Below are 26,545 nucleotides of genomic sequence, written 5' to 3' on the forward strand. Positions count from 1 at the left end.
ATGCATTAAAATTAAATTACATATATACAGTGTTACCAGTTTATTTGCCTCCAGTGTGTCTTCCGTAACTTAGTTGTAATATTTCTTACTGTTCATGAAGGCAGCAAAAGTGTACGTTATTGAAAGAGCCAATCAGAGCCCAGGAAACATCAGCTAAGCCTGTCAGCAGATAGGCGATGGAGACAAAACTGACTGGGAACCTTGTTCTCCCGCACCAGTGGTCACCACAGGCGGCGAGAGTGGAGCAACACTGCCGAGGAAATTCACCCATCAGACCATAACAAACTTATACAACTGCTGACGACATAAAAACAAAAAACAAGGTAAAATACGCCACTTTGTTACTTAAAAATGCGTCTGTGGTTTTTCTTTCTAACTTCCTTTAACTATTTGTCTATTGTTTTCTCTCTCTGTCTGATAAGAGAAGTTGAACTACTGAGTCCACAAACCACGTTTAACTTGTACTTTTCATACATCCTGGTTTTTAGTAAGTTTGAGTAAGACTTTAGTGAGTAGTGATGTGGATGTTTGCCAGATAACTGGGAGGCTGTCTGACCGGTTTGTAAATGAATGAACCAGACTGACCAAATCCTTCCACTGAGGGATGTGTGACTCAATCAGTGACTCGGTCCTTTAACTGTGTCAGGAAGATTTTGTTGTAATAGTTAGTGGGGTTATAATGAAAGCTAAAAATTAAACAATAAGCTCCAACTTTGATATTGGATTGCATTCTTTTAAAACGGCTGTTTGTTTTGCTTTAGGTCTGCCTTCCCCAGGCATCCATCACCCTGTGTTATTAATTTAGGTTATAGTGTGTCATCTGAACCAGTGTTTCTGTGGAGCAGTGATATTTAACACCTTTGACAGGTCAGGTGCAGCAGAGAAATGAGATGATGTATGTGACCCCCGATGAGCTTTGCTTGAACCACATTTGCTGGTCTGGACTCGGTGCTGTTGTGAGTCAGAGACAGCAGTGATCAATAATGAGAAAGCTCCATGACAGTCCCATTAATCCGTTAAAGAAATAGCTGCCAGGTCCGCAGTGTAGCACGCAGAGAACTGCGAGCAGACGTCAGAGCTTTCAGCTTATTAAATCTCTTATAGCAACGGACCGAGCAGGTACTCCATCCCTGAAAGGTTACATGGAGAATCCAGAGTCTCATCAGTTTACCAACACACTGTTGGAGGGTCAACTACATCAGTCAGTGTATCAGAAGTGTATGACATAAATACAAGTGAAGGCATGCAGTTAAAATGACAATGCTTAAATAAAAAAAATTTTATTTAAAAAACTAAAAACTTCAATGATCTTAAAACAGATCGGATCTAATGGACACCAAGAAATGATGGCAAGAAGGCACATACGTAGATTTTCTCAGTAAAACTGAAATGTCTAACAAGTTTGAAATGGAAATGGTCAGAATTTCAGTAAGTTGAAGTTGGGTTCGGTGATGCTGCAGAAGTACTGGTTTCCTTATATTTTTGCTGCTTCTACATTATTTCTCATTTTTAAGTCCTGAAGCTGTTCATGACTGTTCATATCAGCATATTTACTTTGCTGTGGTCTTGGTATTATGAAATCAGATGTGTCTGTGCATAATAGGTAGAACTGGCTGCTTATAAAACTCAAACACTGATGTCCTGTTGTGACCTCTGTTGACTCCAGTGGAGATGACCTCACTGAGTGAAACATGTGGCAAAAGTGTAAAGTTCACCGCCCCACCCTTTAGCAGTAAAATTTTACAGATGCCTGAATTTCTTACTTTACTTCCGTCACATTTTGTCAGTAAAGGAAAGCAGGTCCTGCATCTAAAGATTATTACTTATCTGTGCTGCATATTTATTGTTTATAATCATCATATAATTTATCTTGCAACTGTAAATTTGTGAGGTGAGTTTATTTAGTCATTTCTCCTCCTGCTCTGCTGGAGCTTTTGTGTGGATCCGGTTGTTGAGCAAATAACTAACTGCCCATGACTTCATTAGTGAGCAGATGAAACAAACCCATACTAATCACATTAGGGTTGGCTTCATTGGCTTTACTGTTCGTGTCCTGTCAGGTTGAAACAAACCTCATATGTGATTATCCAGAAGGATAGAAGGCCCCCCCCCCAAAAAAAGCATGCTTCCTTGTAACATCTTGTGCTTAGTTTTGTTTCTATCCACCACATGTTTGCTTTTCTGTATCAACCCTTACCTTCATACTGACTTCTCATCTGCATATCTCCTCATACATCTCTCTCTGTTTGTCTCGCCCAAGCAGTCATGTCAGCCAAAGCCATCTCTGAACAGACGGGAAAGGAGTTCCTCTACAAGTACATCTGCACATCAGCGGCCATCCAGAACAGGTTCCGCTATGCAAACGTGACACCTGAGACCAACTTTGACCGACTGGCTCAGGAGCACCCATGGCTGCTCACAGAGGTGAGGCAGGAGAAACATTTAGGGCGGTAATGTATGTGGATGGTGAAGTAATATTTTACTTAGCTGACTGAACAGTCATCTTGTTATGTCTCTAATTTATAGACCATTGATCTCCAAAGCACAGTCTCTTTTGCTTGTGGAAAAGGATATCCTCTTTATAGGCACGATTACTTAGGCTGGCAGCTGAGTGCTCTCTTGGTGCTTGTTAGCTGAAATCACAGACAGAGGAGGAAACCATCAGTTCTGTTCCATACTTGGTGGAAATGGGGCAAAGTAAAAGCACAAGAAAAAAAGAAGACGTAGAAAAAATTCATATTTGCACCACTCAGCAGAAGCCAAATGTTGAGCTGGGTTTTGCATTTTTGCACAGGTTCTCCAGGCTTCCAGTTTGCTCTGCTGTGACGTACACAGACAGCTATCATATCAGTTTATTTAATTACTCTGTTGCTCATCTTGCAAGATGAAATGTCATTCTGTGTTTGCCTCCTCTCTGCTGATGGATTTTATCTGGAAGGTATTAGGAGGATGCTTAGGGCAGATCCACAGCGATGTGTCCTTCTGCAGAATTGATTCAGAAATTGCATTAACTTTCACCCTCAGCCCTCTCCTCATTTGCTCACTGGCAAGCACCCAGATAGTAATGGCTCCATTGTCATAAGTCATTCTTTTTATCTGAAGTAAGAGGAACTGGGTGATGCCAGTAGGGGTTTTATGTAATTTTTCATTTGCATCGTATGGGATGGTTGGTAGATGAGAGATAATTTCTTAAATACATGGCACCTCATCGTTCAGGTACTAAATACTTGGGATTTCCAGAGCAGTAAGGAATTGTTTAGCAATCCTATAAAAGACATACCTGTAGTCTTGTGGTCTGAAATAAAATGAACTGAGGAAAACAGTGTGTGTTTTATCACTGCAACATGAATATGTTGGCCCCTATCCATGCCTTTTCCATTCATTAATTCACTTTGAAACATTTGGCTTACACTGAAAGCAGAATTCATTCAGGACTGCAAATAACAGCCCCAGATTTTACCATTACTCTGCCAATTAATGCAGTGATTATGCATTCTACTGTTTAATAAATGTAGAAAACATCATAAAATTCATGATTCATAAATTATAATTCCCAGAACGCCAAGATGACATCTTTCTTTTTCTTTTCTTTTTTTTTTGGAAGATTGATAAAAGTTAAAATTGCACTGAATAAACTTAAGGTGGCATAAAGACAGGCGACATCAGACTCAGTCAGATTCAGACATCAGACTCCATCCTGTTTTTGCACACCTGCCACCACACAAGGTGCTTAGCTCAATAAGTGCAGAGTTCCAAACCTCCTGTTATTAAAATCAGCACAAAAACTGCGACGGCAGGTTCGTGGCATGGGTGTTGAGCAGCTCCTGTAGGTAATGGGTATGTGGCTCAGTACTTTTACTATATAGTTTATAATGAAATAGTTGCACTGAAGCTGGAAACCTGTGTGGGATGACATTTTTTCCCCCACACAGGAAATTTCAAAAGAATTAATTAAGAATCAGATTTTTGTTTTTTGGTCATTTTTACCATCGCACTGGTCTCAAATCTCATTCTTATGCTGTTAAAATGCATTAAGTGTTACCTCTAGAAACCTCTCCAGCTTTAATATTGGTGATAATATTTTTTCCCTTCCTCCTTCAGAGACTGGTGGTGAAGCCGGACCAGCTCATCAAGAGACGAGGCAAGCTGGGTCTGGTTGGCGTCAACCTGGACCTAAATGGCGTCAAAGAGTGGCTCAAACCCCGCCTTATGAAAGAAACCACAGTACGTCATCCACCCTCTGCCTCTCTGCTGTCTCTCAGGCAACTCCCTTCACCCACCCACCCTTCTGCTTGAGAGCGTGCATTTTGCTGAACAGTCCTCCAATCAATATTATCCTAGTGTTTTTCTTTTTCTCCTTTTTTTCCTTCTTCTTTCCCTTTTCTCTTACCCTCCTTCCCAGTTTTCCTTGCATGTGCCTGGTTTATGTTTATTCCTCCCCTGATGCACGTTTGCCTAAACAGCTGCCCAGTTTGTTATTGACTTCATTGTTAGCCTGCTGGTATTAAATCAATCCAGTCAGCTGAGGCAAGTGCTGCCACTGAAGAAACACTCACTTCATCAACATAGCACTGAGACGCCGCTTTGCCTCATAAACCCAGAAGTGAGTTACGGAGAGAGTGGGTTGGTTCATAAAGCACTGAAGAAGAGTGTGTGTAGCACTGAAACTGCATATCTTCTTGCAAATTAGGTGACAGTGTCAGCAGTGCTACTGGCTGTAAATAAGAATAAATGCAGCCACTGCTGCTCTGTTGATGGTCTGTGCAGTGTTTCAGTTTGCTGGGCCATGTCATCTTTATTGTCCCCTCCCGAGGAGAAGTGTAATTCAGTAGAGTAATCATTTTAACTGGATGAAGTAATTTTGCAGATAAATTACCTTTACTAGTACAAACATGTATATTTTATTCATATGCGATTTACTTCTTTTGCCCTCAAAATGCACACAGTGAATGCATATTATTAAAATACTGGCACTGACCAGTGCTACCCCTCAGCATCCTACTGTAGAAACACCTATAGCATCAATCCTACGTCTCCTTGTTATCACATTATCGTATTCACAACGTTTTAGCAAACCTGACCTTTGACCTCTGCTCTTTAGTTCAAGGTCACTTAGATTCCAACTTGTCTGAGATTTTTAAAGGATAAATCTATGGTATCAATTTGAAGCTCCCATGTCATTTCGTTGTCTTGTTATCACATTCACAGACTTAGACATCTACGCCACCCGCCCCCCGCGGACATTTTAACATTAACTCTTCTGATCTCATATTTTGCTTGTTTTGCATATTTTGCATATCATTCTTGTCTTCCTCTCTGACTCTATCTCGATGAAAAATCTTTTAAGTGGTGCTGTTTACAAGAACAACACCCATACTAGATTAACTTCCTCAACATCACTTATAAATAAATATATCCTGTCACTTCCTTTATGATACTCACACTTTGCTTGCCCACACGTCTTCAGTATTTTCAATTAGTATTTAATGTTTTGTGTGGTAATGGTGAGATAAGTGGTTAGGTTGAAAAATTCAGGTACAATATGACATTCTATAAAGGCATTGCTTTCTATTTTTCTTTATCAGCCTGTTTCATATTTGCTACTTTATTTATCTGAGTATAAGCTACTGTGAGTTTTTCAATCATTTTCACTGCTGTCATCAATCTTTTCTTTTTATTTCTCCCCTTGAAAATGGCAGCTTTCACCCTTATTATATATATTTTTTTCTTTCCTCCACGGCTGGTTGCTCTCAGCCGGTCCCTCGTTGCTTTGTGCCTGTTGGCCTTTAACAGAAGAACAGTGACAGCTTTTACTAAATGAGCTGTGGCTGTGTTAGCACTCTATGCCTGCAGTTCTACATGAGAGCATTTCCTTTTTTGTCTTTTGAAATGTCAGTTCCTTCATTCAAGTGCTATTTCTGCACTTTATCATTTTTAATTTCATGTACATTTATGTCTGCTTTTCCCACAGTAAATTTATCTTTAAATTGGAATTAGGCAGTAATTAAATATCTGTTGTTTTCCATAATAGATAGATATAGACCATGCTATAATGTGTTTTTAACTCATGTGAGTTCCTCCCACTATATATATATATATATATATATATATATATATATATATATATATTTTATTTATTTATTTATTTTTTTAATTGGTGCTCCCTAAGACGATTGTGTTAATGACTTGCAGGTGGGAAAAGCCAAGGGTGTTCTCAAAAACTTCCTCATTGAGCCATTTGTCCCACATAAGCAGGTAAAAAAATTCCTAACTTCTTTAAATCTTAGCTTATTCATATTATATTACTATAGATGCTAAATCAAATATTTAAAAAAGTATTCAAGAAATATAATGGACAGATTTGTAAACTTTATCTATTGGTCAGGAGGAGGAATTCTATGTGTGCATATACGCCACTCGAGAAGGGGACTATGTGCTGTTTCACCACGAGGGCGGGGTGGATGTAGGAGACGTCGACGCCAAGGCACAGAAGCTACTAATTAAGGTGGATGAAAAGATCAGTGAAGACCTGGTGAAGAAAGACCTGCTGACTCATGTCCCCAATGACAAGAAAGTGTAAGTGGGATAGAAATGGTAAAGGGAGTCAATGTGCAGAATCTTGATGTGTGCAGGGTAGACAAAGACTGGGAGTGGACACAGTATGTACAGTTTATGAAAATGAGCACAAAACTCAGCATTAGTTAGAATTTGCTTTTTTTTTTTTTTTGCATATTACAGACTAGACTGGGGTTTCTGTTATTGTGTACACTGTCAGTTGCTGCATATTTAGCCTTTAAGGAAGGTTAAATATGTTCTCTTGCAGGAGTAATATCGTATATTGCCTTTACACAGTCTCATCCTCAAAGAATAAGCAGCATCTTTGTAAAACCTGTTTAAATACCAATACACCTTTTACATAATTAAATTGTTTTTTTACAGGAAGCCTTTACCTTATTTCGTAGTAAGTCCCCACAAAACAGTATGTGCACTTAAACAAGAGAACAATTAAACATTTATAGACCTTCTCATATTATAAAAGACAACATAACTGAATAAAAACATTGCAAGATATTATTTTATTAACAGTTTTATGTTTATTAATACACCCTGTCACCCAAACACATTGATGTATTCATCACTAAACTACTAAAAATAGAAGGAACTACTGACCAACAGGGAGGAGCAGCAAATAAATTAAGCTGGAGAGAGCACTTTAATATTGGCAGTAAATGTGGGGGGAGCAGTACACGGGCAGAGGGTTTCCATTTGCCCATTAGACAAATGACAAACTCCCTCCTTGGCTTTGCCTTTCTTCGATCAGCCTCCACCTCCCAGCCTTTTTTTTTTTTTTTTAAACGCTACAGCCACATTCAGAACACGTCCATTTATTTTGATGGGAAGGATACAGTGGCTGACCCTCCGCCAACCCCTCTTATCCATCTCTTCAGCATTGCTCTTGTGACGGCAGATTCTGGCCATCTCACTGTCTTGGCTGACATTGAAGAAGCCATCCCAGAAATCACTCTGCCAGCCCCAGCTCACCTCCTCACCCCCACAAACACTTTTTTCCCTCACACTCTGGACTCAAAACAAAACCCGCATTTAGCTAGTTTTCCCTGCCCTGTCTTCACAGGCAGACATGAGAAGCTGAGTCACTTGGGGTTTCGGTCATTCTTTTCCCCCCACGGGCCACTCGACGACCTGACAAAAGGCTGATAAGGGTACAGAGGCTCAGAGCTGCCTGCAGAACTGACAGACAGGAGAGGAGAGGAGAGCAAAGCACTGCCTCCCCTACAGCAACCTCTCACTTCTCTGTTTTGACATGTGATGGAGAAGGCAAATTAGATTGTTTGCATGCAGCTCCTGTTGTGTATATTTATAGCATTATTGTTAATATGCAGAGGATAATTTGTTTTGCAGATTAAAGATAAAGATAGTTAGATTCAATTCAAGAAATTGAATACAGACCATAGAAACTGTGCTTTGTTTGTGAATGTTTTGCAGGTTTTACATTTTTTTGTCATGGAGATTTTGATATTCAAAAAGAGATGGATTCACAAAGATGAGTCCTTTTGCAAAGTTTTCATTGCTGTGTGTCATAAGCATACTAAAGGGACTCATGGGAATCAGAGTCTACCTAGGCAAAGATCATAGACTGTACTGTGTATAACAGATGGGCCCAGTCTCATTTTCTCCCTCACATCTGCCATCTTTTATGATTTGCCACAGGTGGATCTGACTGAAATAACACGAATGACCCATGCATCTGTATCACAAGCATGGAGACAGAGCACAGCAGGGAAAAACAGCTGGCTTCACAATATGCAACCCAGCTCTAGAACTCTGTTTCACTATCGATTCACAAGCTTGTGACCACAAATAAATTTCACTATCAAAGGATAATTTTAGCACCCTATTCCTAATTATATTTTGCTATCAAGATGATCTAATTAGTTAAGAATTTTTTAAACATAATAAAATCACCTCATAAATAGATCATACAGTCATCCATGATGCAAATTCTATACCTTTAAAATGCAATCTGTAAAAAATATTTAAGTATAATTAATGTCAGCATAAAGGAGTTTTCCTTTTCTGTTTTATCCTGTTTGTGATTTTGCAAAAAGCACACCTGTTTGCTTCCTCAGCTTACTTCTGTTGGTTGTGACTTCCACCACACTGCACCTTCATGCAATACAAAGTCCATGGGAAGGGCAGTGCAGTGTTTTCTCCTCTCTTTTCGAATGGCTAATAATTAATTGCCCTCTTTTTCTATATCCTGCTTGACTGTCTCGTTTATTATAAGTAGGACTATGATTTACAAGATGAACATCTTGCAGATTAGATTAAATTAGGTTTCAAGCACTTCCCCATTTGTTTCAGATTTTACACCTGGAAGCCCGTGTCTGTCATTTAATTATACTGTCTGTGGCAAAGGGTAAAGTCATGCACTCATATTTATACTTTGTAGTCCTTCCTTATCTAAACATTCTGTGGCTCGTATCAGTCATGCTTTATAGAATAGATTCATAAGACATGAGTCACCACTAATATAATAATAATAAAACCTTATTATACTGGGGGAAACAAGGCGTCAGTGACAACTCTGGGGAATTTTTCTTCATAATAAACTGGCTGTAGTGTACTTAGTTGGCAACTTTTCTTCTTCAAAGCTAGTCTTTTAAGCTATTACACTCACGTAAGTGACTAAGAGCTTGAGCTAGCCCTAGATTTGTAGCCAGCAATTTATTTTATATCAGTGGATTTTTCATGTATTTAATTTTTCCCCCCTATTTCTAATGTGATTGTCTTGTATTATGCATCACGGCATCCAGACATCTCCATTTAATTCTGGCACTGCTGCAACCAATCCAAAAATAAGGCTTTCATACACTGAACTTATTGTTTCTCTCTTTCTCTCTCTTTTTCTGCAGCATCTTGGCCAGTTTTATTGTTGGACTTTTCAACTTGTATGAAGACCTGTTCTTCACATATCTGGAGATCAACCCTCTGGGTAGGGTTTTTTTTTTCTTTGATTTTCTCAAGTCAACAATAACATCTCAAACTATATCTGAACAGGCTACTGTTATAGCATCTACACTTTATTCTTGCACCAGCTTATTAATATGTTATCAGGTTATAAAATTGGAAAGGGGACATCAAAAGGAAATTAGAGAGGAAAGCATCACAAAAAAATCATCATGAAACACACATTTTTGACACCGAGGGGGGGAAAAACATTAAATAATACATGCACTTTCTGTTTGATGAAGGCAGCATGTGTTTGCAAAGACGTAATTAGGAACCAGTACATGCCCTCTGGCAGTTTTTCCTGTTGATGTGTTGTAAGTTAAAGGATGTATAATCACTGTTTTTTCTTTTTTTTAAATGTGGGTTTTATTATATCCAGAAAAGACAAATTATATGGAAAAATGCTCTATCATGAAAACAGGCTATTTTTAGACATAGGTGAGCCCACAAAAGATGCCAGCTGAACAGATATCTGCTTGAAAATAATACTTAACGAAAGAAGACCTTAATCAAACAGACCTAACCAAATTCAGTTCAACTCAGTTTTATTTAAGTAACCCCGAATCACAACAACAGCGTCTTAAGGCACTTTACATGGTAAGGTAAAGACCCTACAATAATACAGGGAAAACCACAACAATCAGATACCCCCTATGAGCAAGCACTTGGCAACAGTGGGAAGGAAAAAACCCCTTTTAAAAGACAGAACCAAGCTCAGGGAGGGGGAACTATCCACTGTGACTAGCAGTGGAAACCATTTTAAAAACAAAGGGGAAACCACAGGGACTAAAAAGTAAATTTAATGTATAGAAACCACATTCCCTTAATGTGGTCTCAGCAGATGGTTAAGTTCAATTGGTTGGCATTTAAAACAGCTTCACCCTTAGCCTCCTCCTCTGTTCAAAATAAGGCGGAGTACATCAACAGAGAAGTAACACAAGAAAACAGAGGAAAAAAATAATTAATGTATCTTATATAAATCAATGACAAAACAATATAAACCAAATGTGGGCGCCATCATTTAGAATACAGTGTAGTGTCTTAATGTGTATTAAAGCACATTAATCATACTTAATTAAATCAAACTAATCATTTGCTATACAGCTTCAATGACTGCATGTCACAATTATGGGGGAGTGTAAGAACTTAAATCTGTATCTGATTTATATGATTGTGGTGTGTGTTTAATTACAAGATTATTTCTAGTTTATACTAGCATGCTGGAGTATACGTTTTAACATTACATCTTGACATCTCCCCTTTTAGTGGTCACAAAAGATGGAGTTTATGTGCTGGACATGGCCGCTAAGATCGACGCAACAGCTGACTACATCTGCAAGGCCAAGTGGGGAGATGTGGAGTTTCCTCCACCCTTCGGCAGGGAGGCTTATCCCGAGGTGAGGACTGGAGGGACAGAGGTAGAAATGCATCAGACTTATAATTGTGACCTCTTGAGACTGTTTCTTATTATTACTCATTAGATTTTTATCAGAGGTACAGTAGAACATCCATCACCTTCATCATTTCATAAACTGTGCCTTCCCAAACTAAAATAATGGCACTGTTTCGGTTAATTAAAGTGGCCTAGACCTCTTGTGATGGCCTTCCTCAGTACTTTAAAGGTAAGAAGAAGTGGATAGTGTTAACTGTGATGGATCCTGTAAACCTGTTTATAACCTGAAGAATAAATTTTCTTTTTTTTAAATGGGTTTAAACAATTTAGCTCCTGTATAATTATTTAGAAATCGTGCTATCATCAAAGATATTCACACATAAAAAGACTGTAGGTCTCACTTTGGAGAGGAAACATGTCTCCAGCAAAGATTGCCTGTGCTGCAACATGTGCATAGAGATTTGGAGAAAATAAATTAATTTACCCCATAGATGCTTTATTTGTTGCGGGAACTATATAAATAAATGAAAGACCTATAACATGAAAGATTGTTTCAATAATTAGAAGATGAATATGACTGATTATTGTACTTTTGAATGACACTGACAGAACTTAATATTTAATGTAGTGAGCTTGTAAATGGAAAAAGGCTGGGTTCTTTTATCTTTTTAATTTATTTACAGGATGGTTGTTTTTTTGTTTGTTTTTGGGTGAAACATGCGCGAGCTGGTTTGAGACAGACTGTCTGTCTGTGTAGCAGACGGCCCGGTCTAATTGGGCTGCTGCGAGTCGAAGTGGAGATGAGGGACAGCAGGTGCCTTTGATTGGGAGCTTTTTTACTCTCAGCCACCAGCTGTGGACCTGACTGTCACAAACAACCACTGATGTGCATCACATCCTCTGTCGCTGTCAATATCTATACAGTATTTCTAATTAATGGCTCCTTTAATGTTACAGGGCAGGCAAAGGACAAATTACAACTATGTAGTGAGATGCTTGGAAAAGGTCCGGCTCTGATTAAGACAATATTTAACAGTGCCCGTACTTCTTTATCTTCCTTTTCCTTTTGTAGGAGGCCTATATTGCAGACCTTGATGCTAAGAGTGGAGCCAGCCTCAAACTCACTCTCCTTAATCCTCGAGGCAGAATCTGGACCATGGTGGCAGGCGGCGGTGCCTCAGTGGTGTACAGGTACTCAGTCATAGTGCTGACATACACACTAGAATCCATGGCTCTCAAGACTAAACGATCTCTAGTATTGATCACCATTAAATTCATTCCTCTGTGCATAATTGGGTTTAGCATTAGGGGAGAATGCCAGAGATGCAGTAGGGATACTGATAGTGCAGCAGTTTAGACTCTGCCCATTCAGCTGCCAGCTAAATTGGATTCCTAGATGTTGCTGTTTTACTGAGAGTCTGGAAGTAAGAGCGGTGCCTCACTCGCTCTGCCGTCTGTCGGGGATGTAGAGCGGGACTTGCAGACCCATCAGGCGTGACTAATTATTTCCCCTGTTGCCTGTTAAGTTGTTGTATCTGTTTACAGTGCAGTATTAAATGAATAAAGGGGATGTGTTCTGGAGGTCTGTTTTTCCTGAAGTTGTGTTTATTGTTGCAGCTGAAAATGCCCATATAAGAAAAACAGAGCTGTGGTTGCTTTTGTTGATCTGTTTCTTCTCTCTCTATTCTATCTCTTTACTAATATGAAACACCTTCAGTGACACAATCTGTGATCTTGGTGGGGTTAACGAGCTGGCCAATTATGGAGAGTATTCTGGAGCACCGAGTGAACAGCAGACCTATGATTATGCCAAGACCATCCTATCTTTGATGACGAGAGAAAAGCACTCTGATGGTGGGAATTGTGTAAACTTTCTTGCTTTCTTTCTTGCTTTTTTATTATTACCAATATTATTTCTATATGAAATTATTTCCATATTAATGTGTTCCAGGGAAGGTTTTGATCATCGGAGGAAGCATTGCAAACTTCACAAATGTTGCAGCAACATTTAAGGTACAGTGTGCATTTTGTTTGCATGGTGTTAGTATATCAGTATTTCTTATTTAATATCATGTGTTAATTGAGCATCTCTGTCCTTTTGGACAAAGGGAATTGTTCGGGCTATCAGAGATTATCAGGAGCCACTGAAGGAGCATGAGGTCACTATTTTTGTGCGACGTGGAGGCCCCAACTACCAGGAAGGTCTAAGAGTGATGGGAGAAGTTGGTATGTTTTTCCTGATATGTTGTAAATTTAGGCTTCATATTGTAATCTATCAATGTAGTCTTGAGACTAAGCACCTGCCAGCTGTTACACACCACAGTTAATTCGACTCTGGACCTTTCTCCACAGGAAAGACCACTGGCATCCCAATTCATGTCTTTGGCACAGAAACCCACATGACTGCCATTGTTGGCATGGCGCTGGGCCACAGGCCAATTGCCAACTTGCCTCCTATTGCTGCCCACACTGCCAACTTCCTCCTCAACTCCAACACCAGCACATCGGTATGACGCGCACTGGCCCGATAAACCATCAAGATATTCTTGCATATCACTGTGAAGTGTATTTACATCAGTCAGTTCCCTCAAATGTAGGTTACATGCCACAGCCTTTGTTTCAGTCTCTATTATCTTGTCCTCATAGTGAACCAGATTACACAGTTCCCTGCAATGCTCTTATATAAAGAGCATTGCAGGGATCTGTGGGCTGCTTTAGTCGTGAGTCTGCAGTTGGAAGTGCAAGGTTGTAGCCCTGCTCGAGGCATCCATTAAAAATGTGCAGTGCAAGATTTCAGCAAAGGAAGTGCGTGTGTTTGTGCGTGCGTGTTTGTCTTTGCTTCAGATGTGCGCTACAACAGAAGAACAAAGTGAAATGAAATATGAATTGTCCTACTGGGAATTGGTGTGAATAAATATGAAGTACTAGTTAACTGGGGTCATCAACAAAAACAATTTTTAATAGATTTCCAGGACACATGCACATCAAGTGCACGTGATCTCAACTAATCCAGCGGCTTTACCATTTATCACAGCTAAAGCAGATAATTTCTCAACTAGGCTGTCCTAACTGAGAAACTTTTTTTGAGATATGCAAGGGTAAAAAAAGGTTACTTTTTTCTTCTTTTTAAAATATTTTCTAGACACCAGCATCCAGCAGGACTGCTTCTTTCTCTGAAAACAAAGGCAAAGTTGAGAGTTCACCAGCAAAGAAGCCTAAAACTGGAGCCCCCGTTGGTGAGAAACACACAGACTACGAGACTACACAATAAATGCCAAAACCTTTCTGTTTGTCATACTTGCATCCATCACTGGATAGTATACACAGTTGACTATAGGTATTATAGCGCCCTCTGTGGTCAGCAATAGGTTTCTGCAAAAACTATTTCCATATTTAGCTATTTCCATGTTTCCACTTTCAAATTTCATTTTCATATTTTGCAAACTCTGGGAGAAAATGGAGGTGACAGTGTTTTAATACAAGGACTCACATATAGATTTTCTTTTTTTTTATGTCCAATTTTATTTAAACACTGTTAACAGTGCCACCAGTATCTAAGAGTTTTCCTTTCTCTGTAGGAAAGGCAACTACCCTCTTCGCTAAACACACAAAGTCGATAGTGTGGGGCATGCAGACTCGGGCAGTACAGGGCATGCTGGACTTTGACTATGTCTGCTCCAGAGATGAGCCATCTGTCGCAGCTATGGTCTACCCATTCACGTAAGTATGCTGCGCCTGTCCTCTTTAGTTTGTGTCTGCTCTCAGTGTAATGCCCGTTTGCTGTAAGATAACTGTAAGAACCTCTGAGAGTACTTTACTGTTTTTACTGTTTCTTATATGTGTTTCTTGTTGGCTGCCTTCCAGTGGAGACCACAAACAGAAGTTCTACTGGGGACATAAAGAGATCCTCCTCCCTGTGTATAAGAACATGAGCGATGCCATGAAGAAGCATCCAGATGTAGATGTGCTCATCAACTTTGCCTCTTTGCGCTCAGCCTTTGATAGCACCATAGAGACCATGCAGTACCCACAGGTACCCAGCTGCAGCATCTGTGGCCTATAAAAACTTTAAAAAGGGCTTCACGGTTAAGCATTTCTCTTTGTTTGTCTTCAGATTCGCACCATTGCCATCATTGCTGAGGGAATCCCTGAAGCCCACACAAGGAAGCTTATCAAGACAGCAGATGAGAAGGGTGTCACAATCATTGGACCAGCAACTGTTAGTTTTTCTTCACCTCTAATGAGATTTTACCAGATCTTTCTGTTTTGTTGTTGTTTAATTTAAGTAAACCACCTTTTGTTTTGTTTTGTCCAGGTTGGAGGAATCAAGCCAGGCTGTTTCAAGATCGGGAACACGGGAGGCATGCTGGATAACATCCTCGCCTCCAAGCTGTATCGCCCAGGAAGCGTGGCCTATGTGTCCCGATCAGGCGGCATGTCCAATGAACTTAACAATATAATCTCCCGCACCACTGATGGTGTATTTGAAGGTGTGGCCATTGGTGGGGATAGGTACGTATGTGCTTTTTGGCTATGAATTTACATGTGGTTTGAGCTGGGACATAATTCATAATTCTTCTTCAGATACCCAGCCTCTGTGTTTACTGACCATGTGCTGCGCTACCAAGACACTCCTGAAGTAAAGATGATTGTCGTACTGGGAGAGGTAAGGAGTAAACCATCACACACTGGTGCTCGGAGCTTTAAACTGTTGTTGGCTGCTAAATTCTGACTGTCTGTGCCCTTGTAACAGATTGGTGGCGCAGAGGAATACAAGATCTGCCAAGCTATCAAACAGGGCAGAATCACAAAGCCAGTTGTGTGCTGGTGTATTGGCACCTGTGCCACTATGTTCTCCTCAGAGGTAAGCGGGCAGGTTTAGGGTCTGATGCATATTAAACAGATGAGTAATGAGACATTCCAGAAATTAATTGTCACTTTAATTGTGTTCTTCAATGTGTTACACAATGTGTTCAGGTTCAGTTTGGCCACGCAGGAGCTTGTGCCAACCAGGCCTCTGAGACAGCAGTAGCTAAGAACAAAGCTCTGAAGGAAGCTGGTGCATTTGTCCCTAAAAGCTTTGATGAGCTTGGGGAGATCATCAAGTCAGTGCATGTTCATGGGGGGGTAATATTCTTATGCAGCAATTCTTGATCTAAATGTGATGTTTTTGTGTTATTTTTAATTTTGCAGATCTGTATATGATGACCTTGTTGCGAAGGGAGTTATTCAGCCAGCTGAAGAGTTGCCTCCTCCCACTGTACCAATGGATTACTCGTGGGCAAGAGTGAGTATGCCAGAAAGAATAACTTTTTAAGAGCAGAGCTTTTAAAGGGAGTGATGGCAGTTGTTTTTCATTTTTCTCATTATTTTTGCCTTTCAGGAACTCGGTCTGATTCGTAAGCCAGCTTCTTTCATGACCAGTATCTGTGACGAGAGAGGTCAGGAGCTCATTTATGCTGGCATGCCCATCACTGAGGTCTTCAAGTCAGAAATAGGTCTCGGAGGCACTCTGGGGCTGCTTTGGTTCCAGAGGAGGTCAGGCTCTTAACCCAGCCATAAATAGCTCCAGAGAAATCTTTGAACTATGCAACCTTTTTATTATATTTCATCATCTTTGTGTGCAGGTTGCCGAGGTATGCCTGCCAGTTCATCGAAATGTGTCTAATGGTGACTGCGGATCACGGCCCTGCTGTTTCTGGTGCACATAACACTATTGTCTGTGCCCGAGCTGGCAAAGACCTCATCTCCAGCCTCACCTCAGGCCTTCTCACCATTGTAAGACACCCACACCTGTCTTTGATCTATTTACTTGATTTATATAGCTATAAAACTCATCCACCTAAATGTAATCTATGTCTTTCTTCCTGTAATTTTTTTTTTTTTCTTTTTTTAGGGTGACCGTTTTGGAGGCGCTTTGGATGCTGCAGCAAAGCAGTTCAGCAAAGCATTTGATAGCGGCATGCTGCCCATGGAATTTGTGAACAAGATGAAGAAAGATGGCAAGCTGATCATGGGCATTGGACACCGAGTCAAGTCGGTGAGTACCATGGCTACTTAACGTGTGAGCATCTGATACAGCATCGTGTTATTCTGGCAATTTAGCTACTTTAGAAAAACTAAGTATTTAAAAAGACAAGAAATATAGATGTGCACCATATCTAATTATTCTTATATCATGAGCTAATACTGATAGAGGAAGACAACAATTTTGACTGGGGAGAAGAGATGTTGAAATTGAATTGTCTGTGCTTTTCAGATTAACAACCCAGACATGAGAGTCCAGATCTTAAAGGACTTTGTGAAGCAGCACTTTCCTTCCACACAGCTGCTGGACTATGCTCTGGAAGTAGAGAAAATCACCACCTCTAAGGTAAGCTTGGAATAGCTTTTGGAAAAAGCTCATTTCTTACATTATAGGGGACTTATTCTAATTATATCCAGCTCCAAATTGTTGGACTCTACCAAAGTATCTTTGATAATTCACAGTTCAAAATAATCTTTATCATCCAGGGCCTTGGTGCTGCCAGTTCATCGTCTGTCTGAAACAAGTAATTTTAGCTTCTCTTCACTTTTAATGTCACAATCATTTTAAGCGGAGCTTCGTCTCATTGGCTGCCTCCATAATCAATTAAATTAGGGATATCACCTCTTTTTCACGTCTGTATCCAGCAAAAAGCAGAAAAAACTGAAGCTGAATGTTTAGAGCCGTCTAAGCATTTGGCTAACACAGATTATATTGACATATGCTAACGTAATTGTTTGAAACACTTGCCATGTTTAATATGAGTATTTCTCATTGTAATAGTGTCTATATATAGAGGGAGAGAGGGAAAATAGTGAAGGGTATGAAAAGTCCACTTGTAATGATTTTATGCTGTGCTTGTGTTACCAAGAAACCCAACTTGATCCTGAATGTGGATGGCTTCATTGGTGTGGCTTTTGTGGACTTGCTCAGGACTTGTGGTGGATTTACACGGTGAGCCAATTTCTCTTTAAAGTTTAAACCAGGTTTCTCTTAAGAATGGCACTTATTCTTAAGGGATAGCATTGTTTTTCTTCCACAACACCTCAGGAGCGTAAGGCTTTTTAATAAAATGATTACTTAGGAGGATGTGCTGAAACTTGTTGGGATTATGTGACAGAAGCATATCTATATTATTAAAAAGCCCTTTCCCCTGTCTATCACACATTCACAGGGATGAAGCAGATGAGTTTGTGGAAATTGGTGCTCTGAATGGCATCTTTGTCTTGGGTCGCAGTATGGGATTCATTGGTGAGTTATCTCCGTGCATGGTAATGTCTGCAAGAAAGCAAACACTTCTGCTTTGTATGATAACCAGTCTTTCTTTTATATATCTCCTTAAGGACACTACCTGGATCAGAAGAGGCTGAAACAGGGTCTGTATCGCCACCCTTGGGATGACATCTCCTATGTACTCCCAGAGCACATGTCTATGTAATCAGAGGGACTGAACCGTATAGCAGCAGCTTTTTGGTCCCTCACCCTGCCATCAGTACCCCTGCACATACTGTGACATCATCTCAAATCAGTGTCATAACATAGGGAAGATGTTACGATTAATATAGCTGTAAATGCCAAGTGGTGGAAAGAATTTAGTTCTGGAAACCTGTCAGCGCTGCTCACATGATTAATATATAACCTGCTAAACTGTGAACCTTCCGTCTTAAAATGTGTTTTGGAGAGTAATTGGACGAGGTATACAGTCGAGGAAGTAAACAGAAAGTTACTGATGACTAGAGAAGTACTGTTGTTTACCCCCAAATACTACATCATTATATTAAAGTAGCATGTGTGTCTGTGCGACAGTGTTTCATGCTTCTGTGCTGCTCACTTCACTGTGCCATTTACTACAAGAGGTGAACATGTAGTGCAATAATTCCTATATAATATCAGAACATACTGTACATCAGATCTGTATTTGTGTACATATGAATTAATAATTAACCAAATGGTACAAGAATGTTATAATTTGTATTTTCTGTACTGCCTTTGACACAGTAGTAATGAGTGATACTTGTAGTCTGCTTACTGTGGGTGATGGGACCATTTTTATGAGTCATTCCTAGCAGGTGCTGCCATTTGCAGTGTGCAGGAAATGTTCTCTCCCAGCTGGTACAATATGAGGGAGTATTTTTTGAAAGCATTAAAATGGTCAGATAATGTTATTAGTCATAAGAACAACAAATATGTAATTAGTGGGGTTTTTTTGTTTTGTTTTTCCTCTTACCTGGTTATTTAAGAGGCTGCCATTGCATATGATAAATGAGATGCAGTGAGTAACAAAAAGCTAAATTATTAATAAAAATATCTTTGAGCCAGCACAATTGGGGTTAAATAAAATGTATTATTTTTGTACAATTAATGAGGTATGGTTTTTATTAATTCTGATTTTTAATTCTTCTGAGTGCAGTTTTGAAGGTTGTTTCATGCCTGATGTGAAAAATCTTTTCAGAATGACTGAACTTCTTTAGAAAAAAAAAACAAGGTCCAAAAGGGTATCTATATGTGGCAGGCATCACCAGTGTTATCCATTATGCAGTTGTAGTTAAAAAGTGTATCAAATCTGTGGGAAACCAGAAACGTGTTTTCAGTGTCTTCATGTTTTTTGTTTTTTATCTTTGAGTGTGAGCTAAGTGTTTCTGTGTACTGATTTGTTGTATGTTGATAACGGTATAATTAAGTACATTAAAATGTAATCATTAAAATGTATCAATGCATGTGTTTGTCTTTATTCACAAGGGGGCGCCAGAACCCCACGGGATTAGTATCTCCTCCAGGAACGGGGATCGTTTTTTTGTTTAGTCTTAAGAGCTAAAAAAAAAAAGAAGAAGAAAGGAACCGGACTTCTTTACCTTTTGTGAAAACCTTAACGTCTAAATTTAAAGAAGTCCAGTATCCTTCTGTTTTTAAGCTGTTGAGACTAATGTGTTCTGGGTAACATTACATAGACTTTTCACTCAAAGGTAAACGTGTAATTTACGATATTCTGAAGCCACTAACTGGGCAACGGCTGAATTCTCCCAATTATTTAGTAAAATATTATACAAAAGCGAAAAAAAGAAAACTACAATCCGGGATAGCATTTATTTTTTTAAAAATCACTCCAGCTGTTTTGAGGTACACACGTGTAGACAGGGTTATGAACGTCTCGACGTGAGACAAACGCAGTTACAGCATGGCATAGGTATACAACAAGGTAGCGTCACTGTGTATTTGAGTGAATCAGGTATTTTACTGTCCTGTATAATCACTGCGCGTTTACTTGCTTTGCCCTGCTGTTGAGAGTTAATTGTTTCGCCTTTAGATGTAGTTCTCAAATCACAGAGACATTATTAGACGGGGACGTTTTTGTTTCAGACAAATGCATTGAACGGTTTTCATATCCACTGCGAACGATGTTAAAGTGATTACAGAGATATTTGGTGTATTTACGGCGTGCTTGCTCTGAGCCTGCAGACTGAAACCACGTTAATTATGTTTTCCTTTCCATGTGTAGACAAGTGGGCCGCTGGCACGCCTTTTACTCAGTGCGCATGTCAGTGACTGTGTTTATTTACAAAAAACCGCGCAAAAACAACACTTTAAACTTAATGTATGAAAGTACATGTTAAAAAAATGCCACCAATTTTTTGCCTATTGTATTAAATAATTAAAAATGTATCCATTGTGTCCTGTGTGTTAAATGCTATCATGTGCTGCCCACAACAGAACGCTAAAACTAACATTAAAAATAACCTCTTTTTTATTTTAAACAAAGGTCTTTTCTTCTAAAATTAAACTAAAAGCTGAAAAAGGGGTGATTTTTAGTGGCTTTTTTAGAGTAAACCGTCCCCTTTACGCCCCGGAAGTGACGCAACGAATACGAAACGCACTTCATTGTTCTCCGCTTATATGTCTCCTCCGTTCCTTAGCTAGTTTACTTCATTTCCCACCACTGCTCACCTCCAGTGCTGGCAGAAGAATGGCAGCGGCGGCACCCAACCCGGAGGACTCCACCAGGAGCAGCGGTAGCAGCGGCACCAGCACGCCCAGTGCGCTTGCTGGAGACGGAGACGCGGAAGAGGCCGAGGAATTCACCTCGTCTTCCCACTGCTCGGAGCTTTCGCGGCGGCAGAACGAACAGAGAAAGCAGGGCTTGTTCTGCGACGTGACGCTGGCCTTCAGCAGCGGGGCGGCAATGGGCAGCGTCCAGAGCTGTGAGTTTTCAGCCCACAGGTCTGTCCTGGCTGCGGCCACCGACTACTTCACCCCACTGCTGGGGGGACAGTTTTCCGAGTCCTTGTCCGGACGGGTGGAGATGAAGGAGTGGAGCTCAGAGCTGGGGCCGGACCCCGAGACGGTGGAGAGTGTTATCCAATATATGTATACGGGAGAAATACGCGTCAGTACCTGCAATGTGCATGAAGTTCTGGAGCTGGCTGATAGGTATGATCAGTTTAATATCGCATCTTTTCTTTTTTTCTTTCAGAAAGATGAATTAACTCTGCATGCTATGCATTGGGCCTTCCGTAGAAGTATTGTTTTTGCGCACTGCTTGCAGAAAGAAGAGTAAACAGTATGCTGTTATGTAGTTGGCAGGAAATTTCATTGTCTAATCTTTACTGTATTTCCTTTGTTTACTTTGTCAGGTTCCTGCTGCTGCAGCTGAAAGATTTCTGTGGAGAGTTCCTTAAGAAGAAGCTGAGTCTGACCAACTGTGTGGCCGTACACAGCTTGGCTCACATGTACACCCTGGACCAGCTGGCTCTGCGGGCTGCAGACATGATCCGCCGCAACTTCCACAAGGTTATCCAGGATGAGGAGTTCTACACGCTCCCCTTTCACCTGGTGCGTGACTGGCTATCAGATGCAGAGATAACAGTGGATTCTGAGGAAGTGCTTTTTGAGGCTGTGGTGAAGTGGGTGCAGAAGAACCCAGAGGAGAGGAGCCGCTATTTTGAAGAGCTGTTTCGTCTCCTGAGGCTGCCCCAGATCAAGCCCACCTACCTGACCAGAGTGGTGAAAAATGAACGACTGGTGGCATCCAACGAGGCTTGCCTGCGGCTGGTGTCGGAGGCAGTAGAGGGCCATGCTATTAGATTTGAAAACCTCAAGTCGGCTGATATGGAGTTCTGGTCTTCGCACATGGCCTCCTTTCAGCCTCGCTTTGGTCAAAATATGGACGTTATCATGGTAGTAGGTGGAGTTTCAGAGGGAGGCGACTACCTTAGCGAATGTGTGGGCTACTTTATTTATGAGGACCGTTGGGTCAATCTGCCTCACATCCATAACCATCTGGATGGCCACGCCATCGCTGCCACAGAGTCCCACGTCTATGTAGCTGGTTCTATGGAGCCAGGCTTCGCTAAGACTGTTGAACGTTACAACCCTAATCGTAACACCTGGGAACAGGTGAGCAACTTGACCACACGCAAGCACTCTTTTGGCCTGACTTGCATTAAGGATATCTTATACAGCATTGGCGGCCATGGCAACTTCAGCCCGGGTTTCAAGGATGTCAGTGTGTATGAGCCAGAGCAGGACAAGTGGCACAATCTAGAATCTGCTCCCAAAATCCTGCGAGACGTGAAGGCAGTGAGTGTGGAGGACCGCTATGTTTATGTAACAGCACGCACACCCGTCGATACAGATAATGATGACGGATTGAAGACGGTGACCACTCGTTATGACACAGAGAGTCGCCAGTGGCAGGATGTTGACTCCCTGCCTCTTATTGACAACTACTGTATCTTCCAGATGGCTGTGGCATCCACTAACTTCTACCACACAGCCTCCTGCTGTCCTAAAAGCTACACAGTTCGGGATGAGGTTGCCAGGCAGAAGATTAGTGTGCGCATCTCTGATGAGATCCTAGAAAGCCTTCCACCAGAGGTAACCAGCATTGAGGGTGCTGCAATCTGCCACTTTGATGAGGATGTTTTCATCATCGGGGGCTGGAAGAACAGCGACGATGTAGACAAGCAGTACCGCAAGGAGGCCTACCGTTACTGCGCCGAGAGAAAGCGATGGATGCTGCTGCCACCCATGCCTCAGCCTCGTTGTCGAGCTACTGCCTGCCACGTCCGCATCCCGTACCGCTTCCTGTACGGCTGCCAGCGGTACCCCATGCCTCAGAACCTGGCCCGCCAGCGAGATCGCATGCAGCAGATGCAGCAGCTTCACCGGCGCACCCTCACCCTGCGCCGGCAGCTCCAGTCGCAGATAGAGTGTTGAACTGTCCACTGTGACTTTGTCCGAAGATTTCCTGCAAACCCCAATTTCAATGCAGCTACCATTGTCCTCCACCTTGAGTCATTCACTAAAGCAGGTCCTGTTGCTCTCGTCCTGGATTTCATTAATCTGAACTGTGTGTCATCAGCTTTCATGCTGTGTTTGTGTTATTGGCTCATTTGTGGAAAGCCATGAAATATGTGGGCAGGTGTGTGCTGTCCTGCTGGTGGTCTGTGAGGAGGGATGTGATTATAAATATGTGAATAAGAGTGTTATAGTGCAGCCAACAACTAAATATCTGTTAGCCATTTATGTTGTTAAAGAGGCTGTTTATCTCTTTATACGTAAATAGTATAAAAGCTGTATATGTATACATTTCTATGGATATTTTACATTCCTTTATTGTACTGGAAGACAACATGGCATTAGTAATAATTGCATTCCTGCATTCTTAATGAACTCTCATTCCATTGTAACACTGTGACAATCGGTCCAAACCCCAACTTGTATCTTAACTGCTCTGTTACTACGGCTTTGCTTGTTACTGTACAGGCACAACAACTAAATATGAATTAACACGAGGAGGTTGTTAATCATAAAATCCTGTAGACTAGTTGTAGACAGTTATATATTTGTGTCACTTTTCTTGCTCATGTAACAATAGTAATGTTTCTCCAAGTTTCTGACGAGGTGAAAAGATGAGAGGACCGTAATATCCCAAAATATGTGATAAGATGCAATGAAATCATTCCTTTGAGTAAGCTAACATTGAAACAATCTGCTCTGCAACTGCATTAAGGACCAATCAGCAGCAGCAGCTTAATCATTCCTTTTTTTGCACTTTGGTTTTCTATTGCCCAGTGCATTCCCATTCATTCAACAAAGACGTATTTAATCTTTATGTATGAGTGTGGGAGGATGTGTAGGGCTTGGTTATCACTCTGCAAAGAATGGGAAAAGCTTCTGTGGAACGCCACTTTTTAACTTCTAAAGTCTTTAAAAAGTTGCCATTGCACTTTGACTTGTTTTGTTTATTTCATATCAGACGAGCTGATTGTATATTGCAAAGGCTTTGTTTTAGCTGTCTTGCAGTCAGTGAGATTTAATCTTCTTGGAAACAACAATGCTATCATTGCTGGTGGATTAGTTTCCAACATTAAATGTCTTGTAAAAGTTTGGTGTATATTGGAGTTCTGTCTGTCGGAAGACTCCTTTTACCCGCCAAAGAGATGTAGAAATGAGACAAAAAAGGAATAAAACTTTAAAACAAAAGGGATTGTTTTATGAATGTGTTGTGACTGACATTCAGAAATTCCCACTCAAGCAGCGCTAATTATAGCAGTATAGGGTTACGGAGCGGAGAAATGATATTCATTTCCACTTTATGACCTAACATAAATGGCACTGCAAATATTAACTGAAATAAGCTATGTAATTTGCTTTGCATGTGATAGTCAACACTTTGTGTCCTTGGATGTATGAAATGCTAATGTCATCTCTTGAAATTAAAGTTGTTTTGTAAGACATTTGCTTGCATTGCATTATTGGACTGTGTACAGTTATTTTTAGTTGACCGAGAGCTATGCATTTTTTAACAAAATGTAGGAAACATTACAGTATTGGTTTTTCTTTTGGCATTTTAAGAGGGGAAATCACATATCATTTATGCAAGGAAAACGGTTCAATCATGTAGCATGAATATTCTAACACAATGTTAAATTTTGCTTGGTTTCAAAAAGAAGTTACACCCCGAAACCCTGTCACTGCCATTTAATTCCCAATATTATAACCATTTTAATAACACGTAGTGAAGTTCATATTTCAGTCTCTTATTTAACCTCCTAGGACCTGGCGTCCACATATGTGGACATCACATTTTGGGTTATTTAGACCAAAATACTAAATTTTACTCTACAATCTACTCTACAATTTTAAACGAATATCCTCATATGTGGCTCTCATTTTTCTTAGAAACAAAAATTAGGTAAAAAAAAAATCTGGTAATTCTTTGTTTTTACATTCATCGGGCCCCAATATGCCCAAATATCAAAGAGAAATTAAAAATGCATGCTGTGGAAGAGTTCGGGTCTTAGGAGGTTAACATTAACGCGTACTATTTACCACGTAAAATAGTCACCAAAAAATCTCGACAGTAACGACAATACTGGTGTTTCAGATTAAGTGGTGTCTCAGATTCGCTGGTGACAGTCAAACAGGTGTCGTACACTTCTTTAGGAGCTGCTAACGACCAACCGGGAAATAAATCTATAAATATTTCGTCTTTACAAATGCATTTATTTGCCTTTTGATTTTTTAACACGACGCAACAGTCTGTTTTTAATTTATTTTGGATAATTAAAAAAAAGCGTGCTGGCTTAGCTGGTGGCCGCGCCGATGCCTGTTCATATACTGTTTGGAAAACGTTATTGTTATCATTATTCTCCCCACAATCTATCATTTGATTTGAGAATGGTCGGCACTACAACTAAAGCATATACTTTATATTATCTGCACTCAGATGGAGGGGATGTGATTCCGCTTGTGCTGTGTGACAGTCCAATCAGATTAACCTGTGACACCAGCATCTGGACTAAATCACCTCGTAGGAGAATTCCTGTTTCATGTTCAATAGATCAGACAAGACCTCTGCAACTGTCGGTGTTTTGTGTAGTGTGTATTCCCATTTTATTCTATTTAGGATGTTTTAATAAATTTATTCACAAAACAGAAACCAATTGATTTTAGCAGAATGTGATGCTGTTAACAGTAAAGCAGTATTAAAATTCTGCTGGACATGGAATACATTTAGAGTTTTTTTTTTCTTCTAATACCTTTGTACTTTCTACTCCTTGTATTTACTGACTATTTCACGTCACCACAGGCTTTACACTGATTTCAGTTTAATAGTGTATTCATCAACAGCGCTTACTTCATATGGCTGATGTAGAGATGAAAGAGATGAAAAAGGCAAAACAACAACAAGCAAACAGGCATGTAATTTATGAATTATTTAGAGCATGATGCTCTAGTTGAGAATGGGAGGATGATTAATATAACTGAGATATATTCATATTTCATATTTCAGTTCATATTTCCTTGAATTCATGTTATCCCTTTATTACTTGGCATGAGGTTCAGTTACATTTGTACAAAAATAGCTGGCAGAAATGTTCTTTAAGGCACTCTTTGTCTTTCTGCCCTCTTTTCAGAGGTTGTACATTTTCAATTTTAATTTTATCTTTTACAATAATAGTTTTTAATAATGTACTATGCCATCTGTAATGAGAGGAATATAAATCTCCAGTTCACACTTATCTATTAACATCACCTCTCTGATAATTTTTTAGAATATGAATATAGTTTTAACTAAGACTCTGATGTTATCC

At 40.2% G+C, this 26,545-nt stretch overlaps 2 protein-coding genes across 2 annotated transcripts; both read left to right on the top strand.

Moving 5' to 3' along the window:
- The first annotated feature begins 209 nt into the window (after window positions 1–209).
- On the top strand, window positions 210–19,643 carry aclya (ATP citrate lyase a). The gene is made up of 28 exons (XM_063472256.1): window positions 210–323; window positions 2,264–2,424; window positions 4,102–4,224; window positions 6,193–6,255; window positions 6,386–6,576; window positions 9,435–9,514; window positions 10,798–10,928; window positions 11,997–12,115; window positions 12,642–12,778; window positions 12,876–12,937; window positions 13,033–13,150; window positions 13,277–13,431; window positions 14,067–14,160; window positions 14,503–14,644; window positions 14,789–14,957; window positions 15,039–15,143; window positions 15,240–15,436; window positions 15,509–15,590; window positions 15,678–15,788; window positions 15,902–16,029; window positions 16,118–16,211; window positions 16,308–16,462; window positions 16,552–16,702; window positions 16,821–16,964; window positions 17,184–17,297; window positions 17,821–17,903; window positions 18,124–18,200; window positions 18,293–19,643. Exons 2-28 carry the CDS (start codon window positions 2,266–2,268, stop codon window positions 18,385–18,387), a joined length of 3,279 nt encoding a protein of 1,092 aa, XP_063328326.1. The 5' UTR covers window positions 210–323; window positions 2,264–2,265; the 3' UTR covers window positions 18,388–19,643.
- A 1,173-nt stretch (window positions 19,644–20,816) lies between these two features.
- On the top strand, window positions 20,817–24,683 carry LOC134626438 (kelch-like protein 11). The gene is made up of 2 exons (XM_063472257.1): window positions 20,817–21,374; window positions 21,578–24,683. The coding sequence occupies exons 1-2, from the start codon at window positions 20,911–20,913 to the stop codon at window positions 23,160–23,162; spliced, it is 2,049 nt and encodes a 682-aa protein (XP_063328327.1). The 5' UTR covers window positions 20,817–20,910; the 3' UTR covers window positions 23,163–24,683.
- The last annotated feature ends 1,862 nt before the right edge of the window (window positions 24,684–26,545 follow it).

The sequence above is a fragment of the Pelmatolapia mariae genome, linkage group LG4 (assembly GCF_036321145.2).
Source record: "Pelmatolapia mariae isolate MD_Pm_ZW linkage group LG4, Pm_UMD_F_2, whole genome shotgun sequence".
NCBI lineage: Eukaryota > Metazoa > Chordata > Actinopteri > Cichliformes > Cichlidae > Pelmatolapia > Pelmatolapia mariae.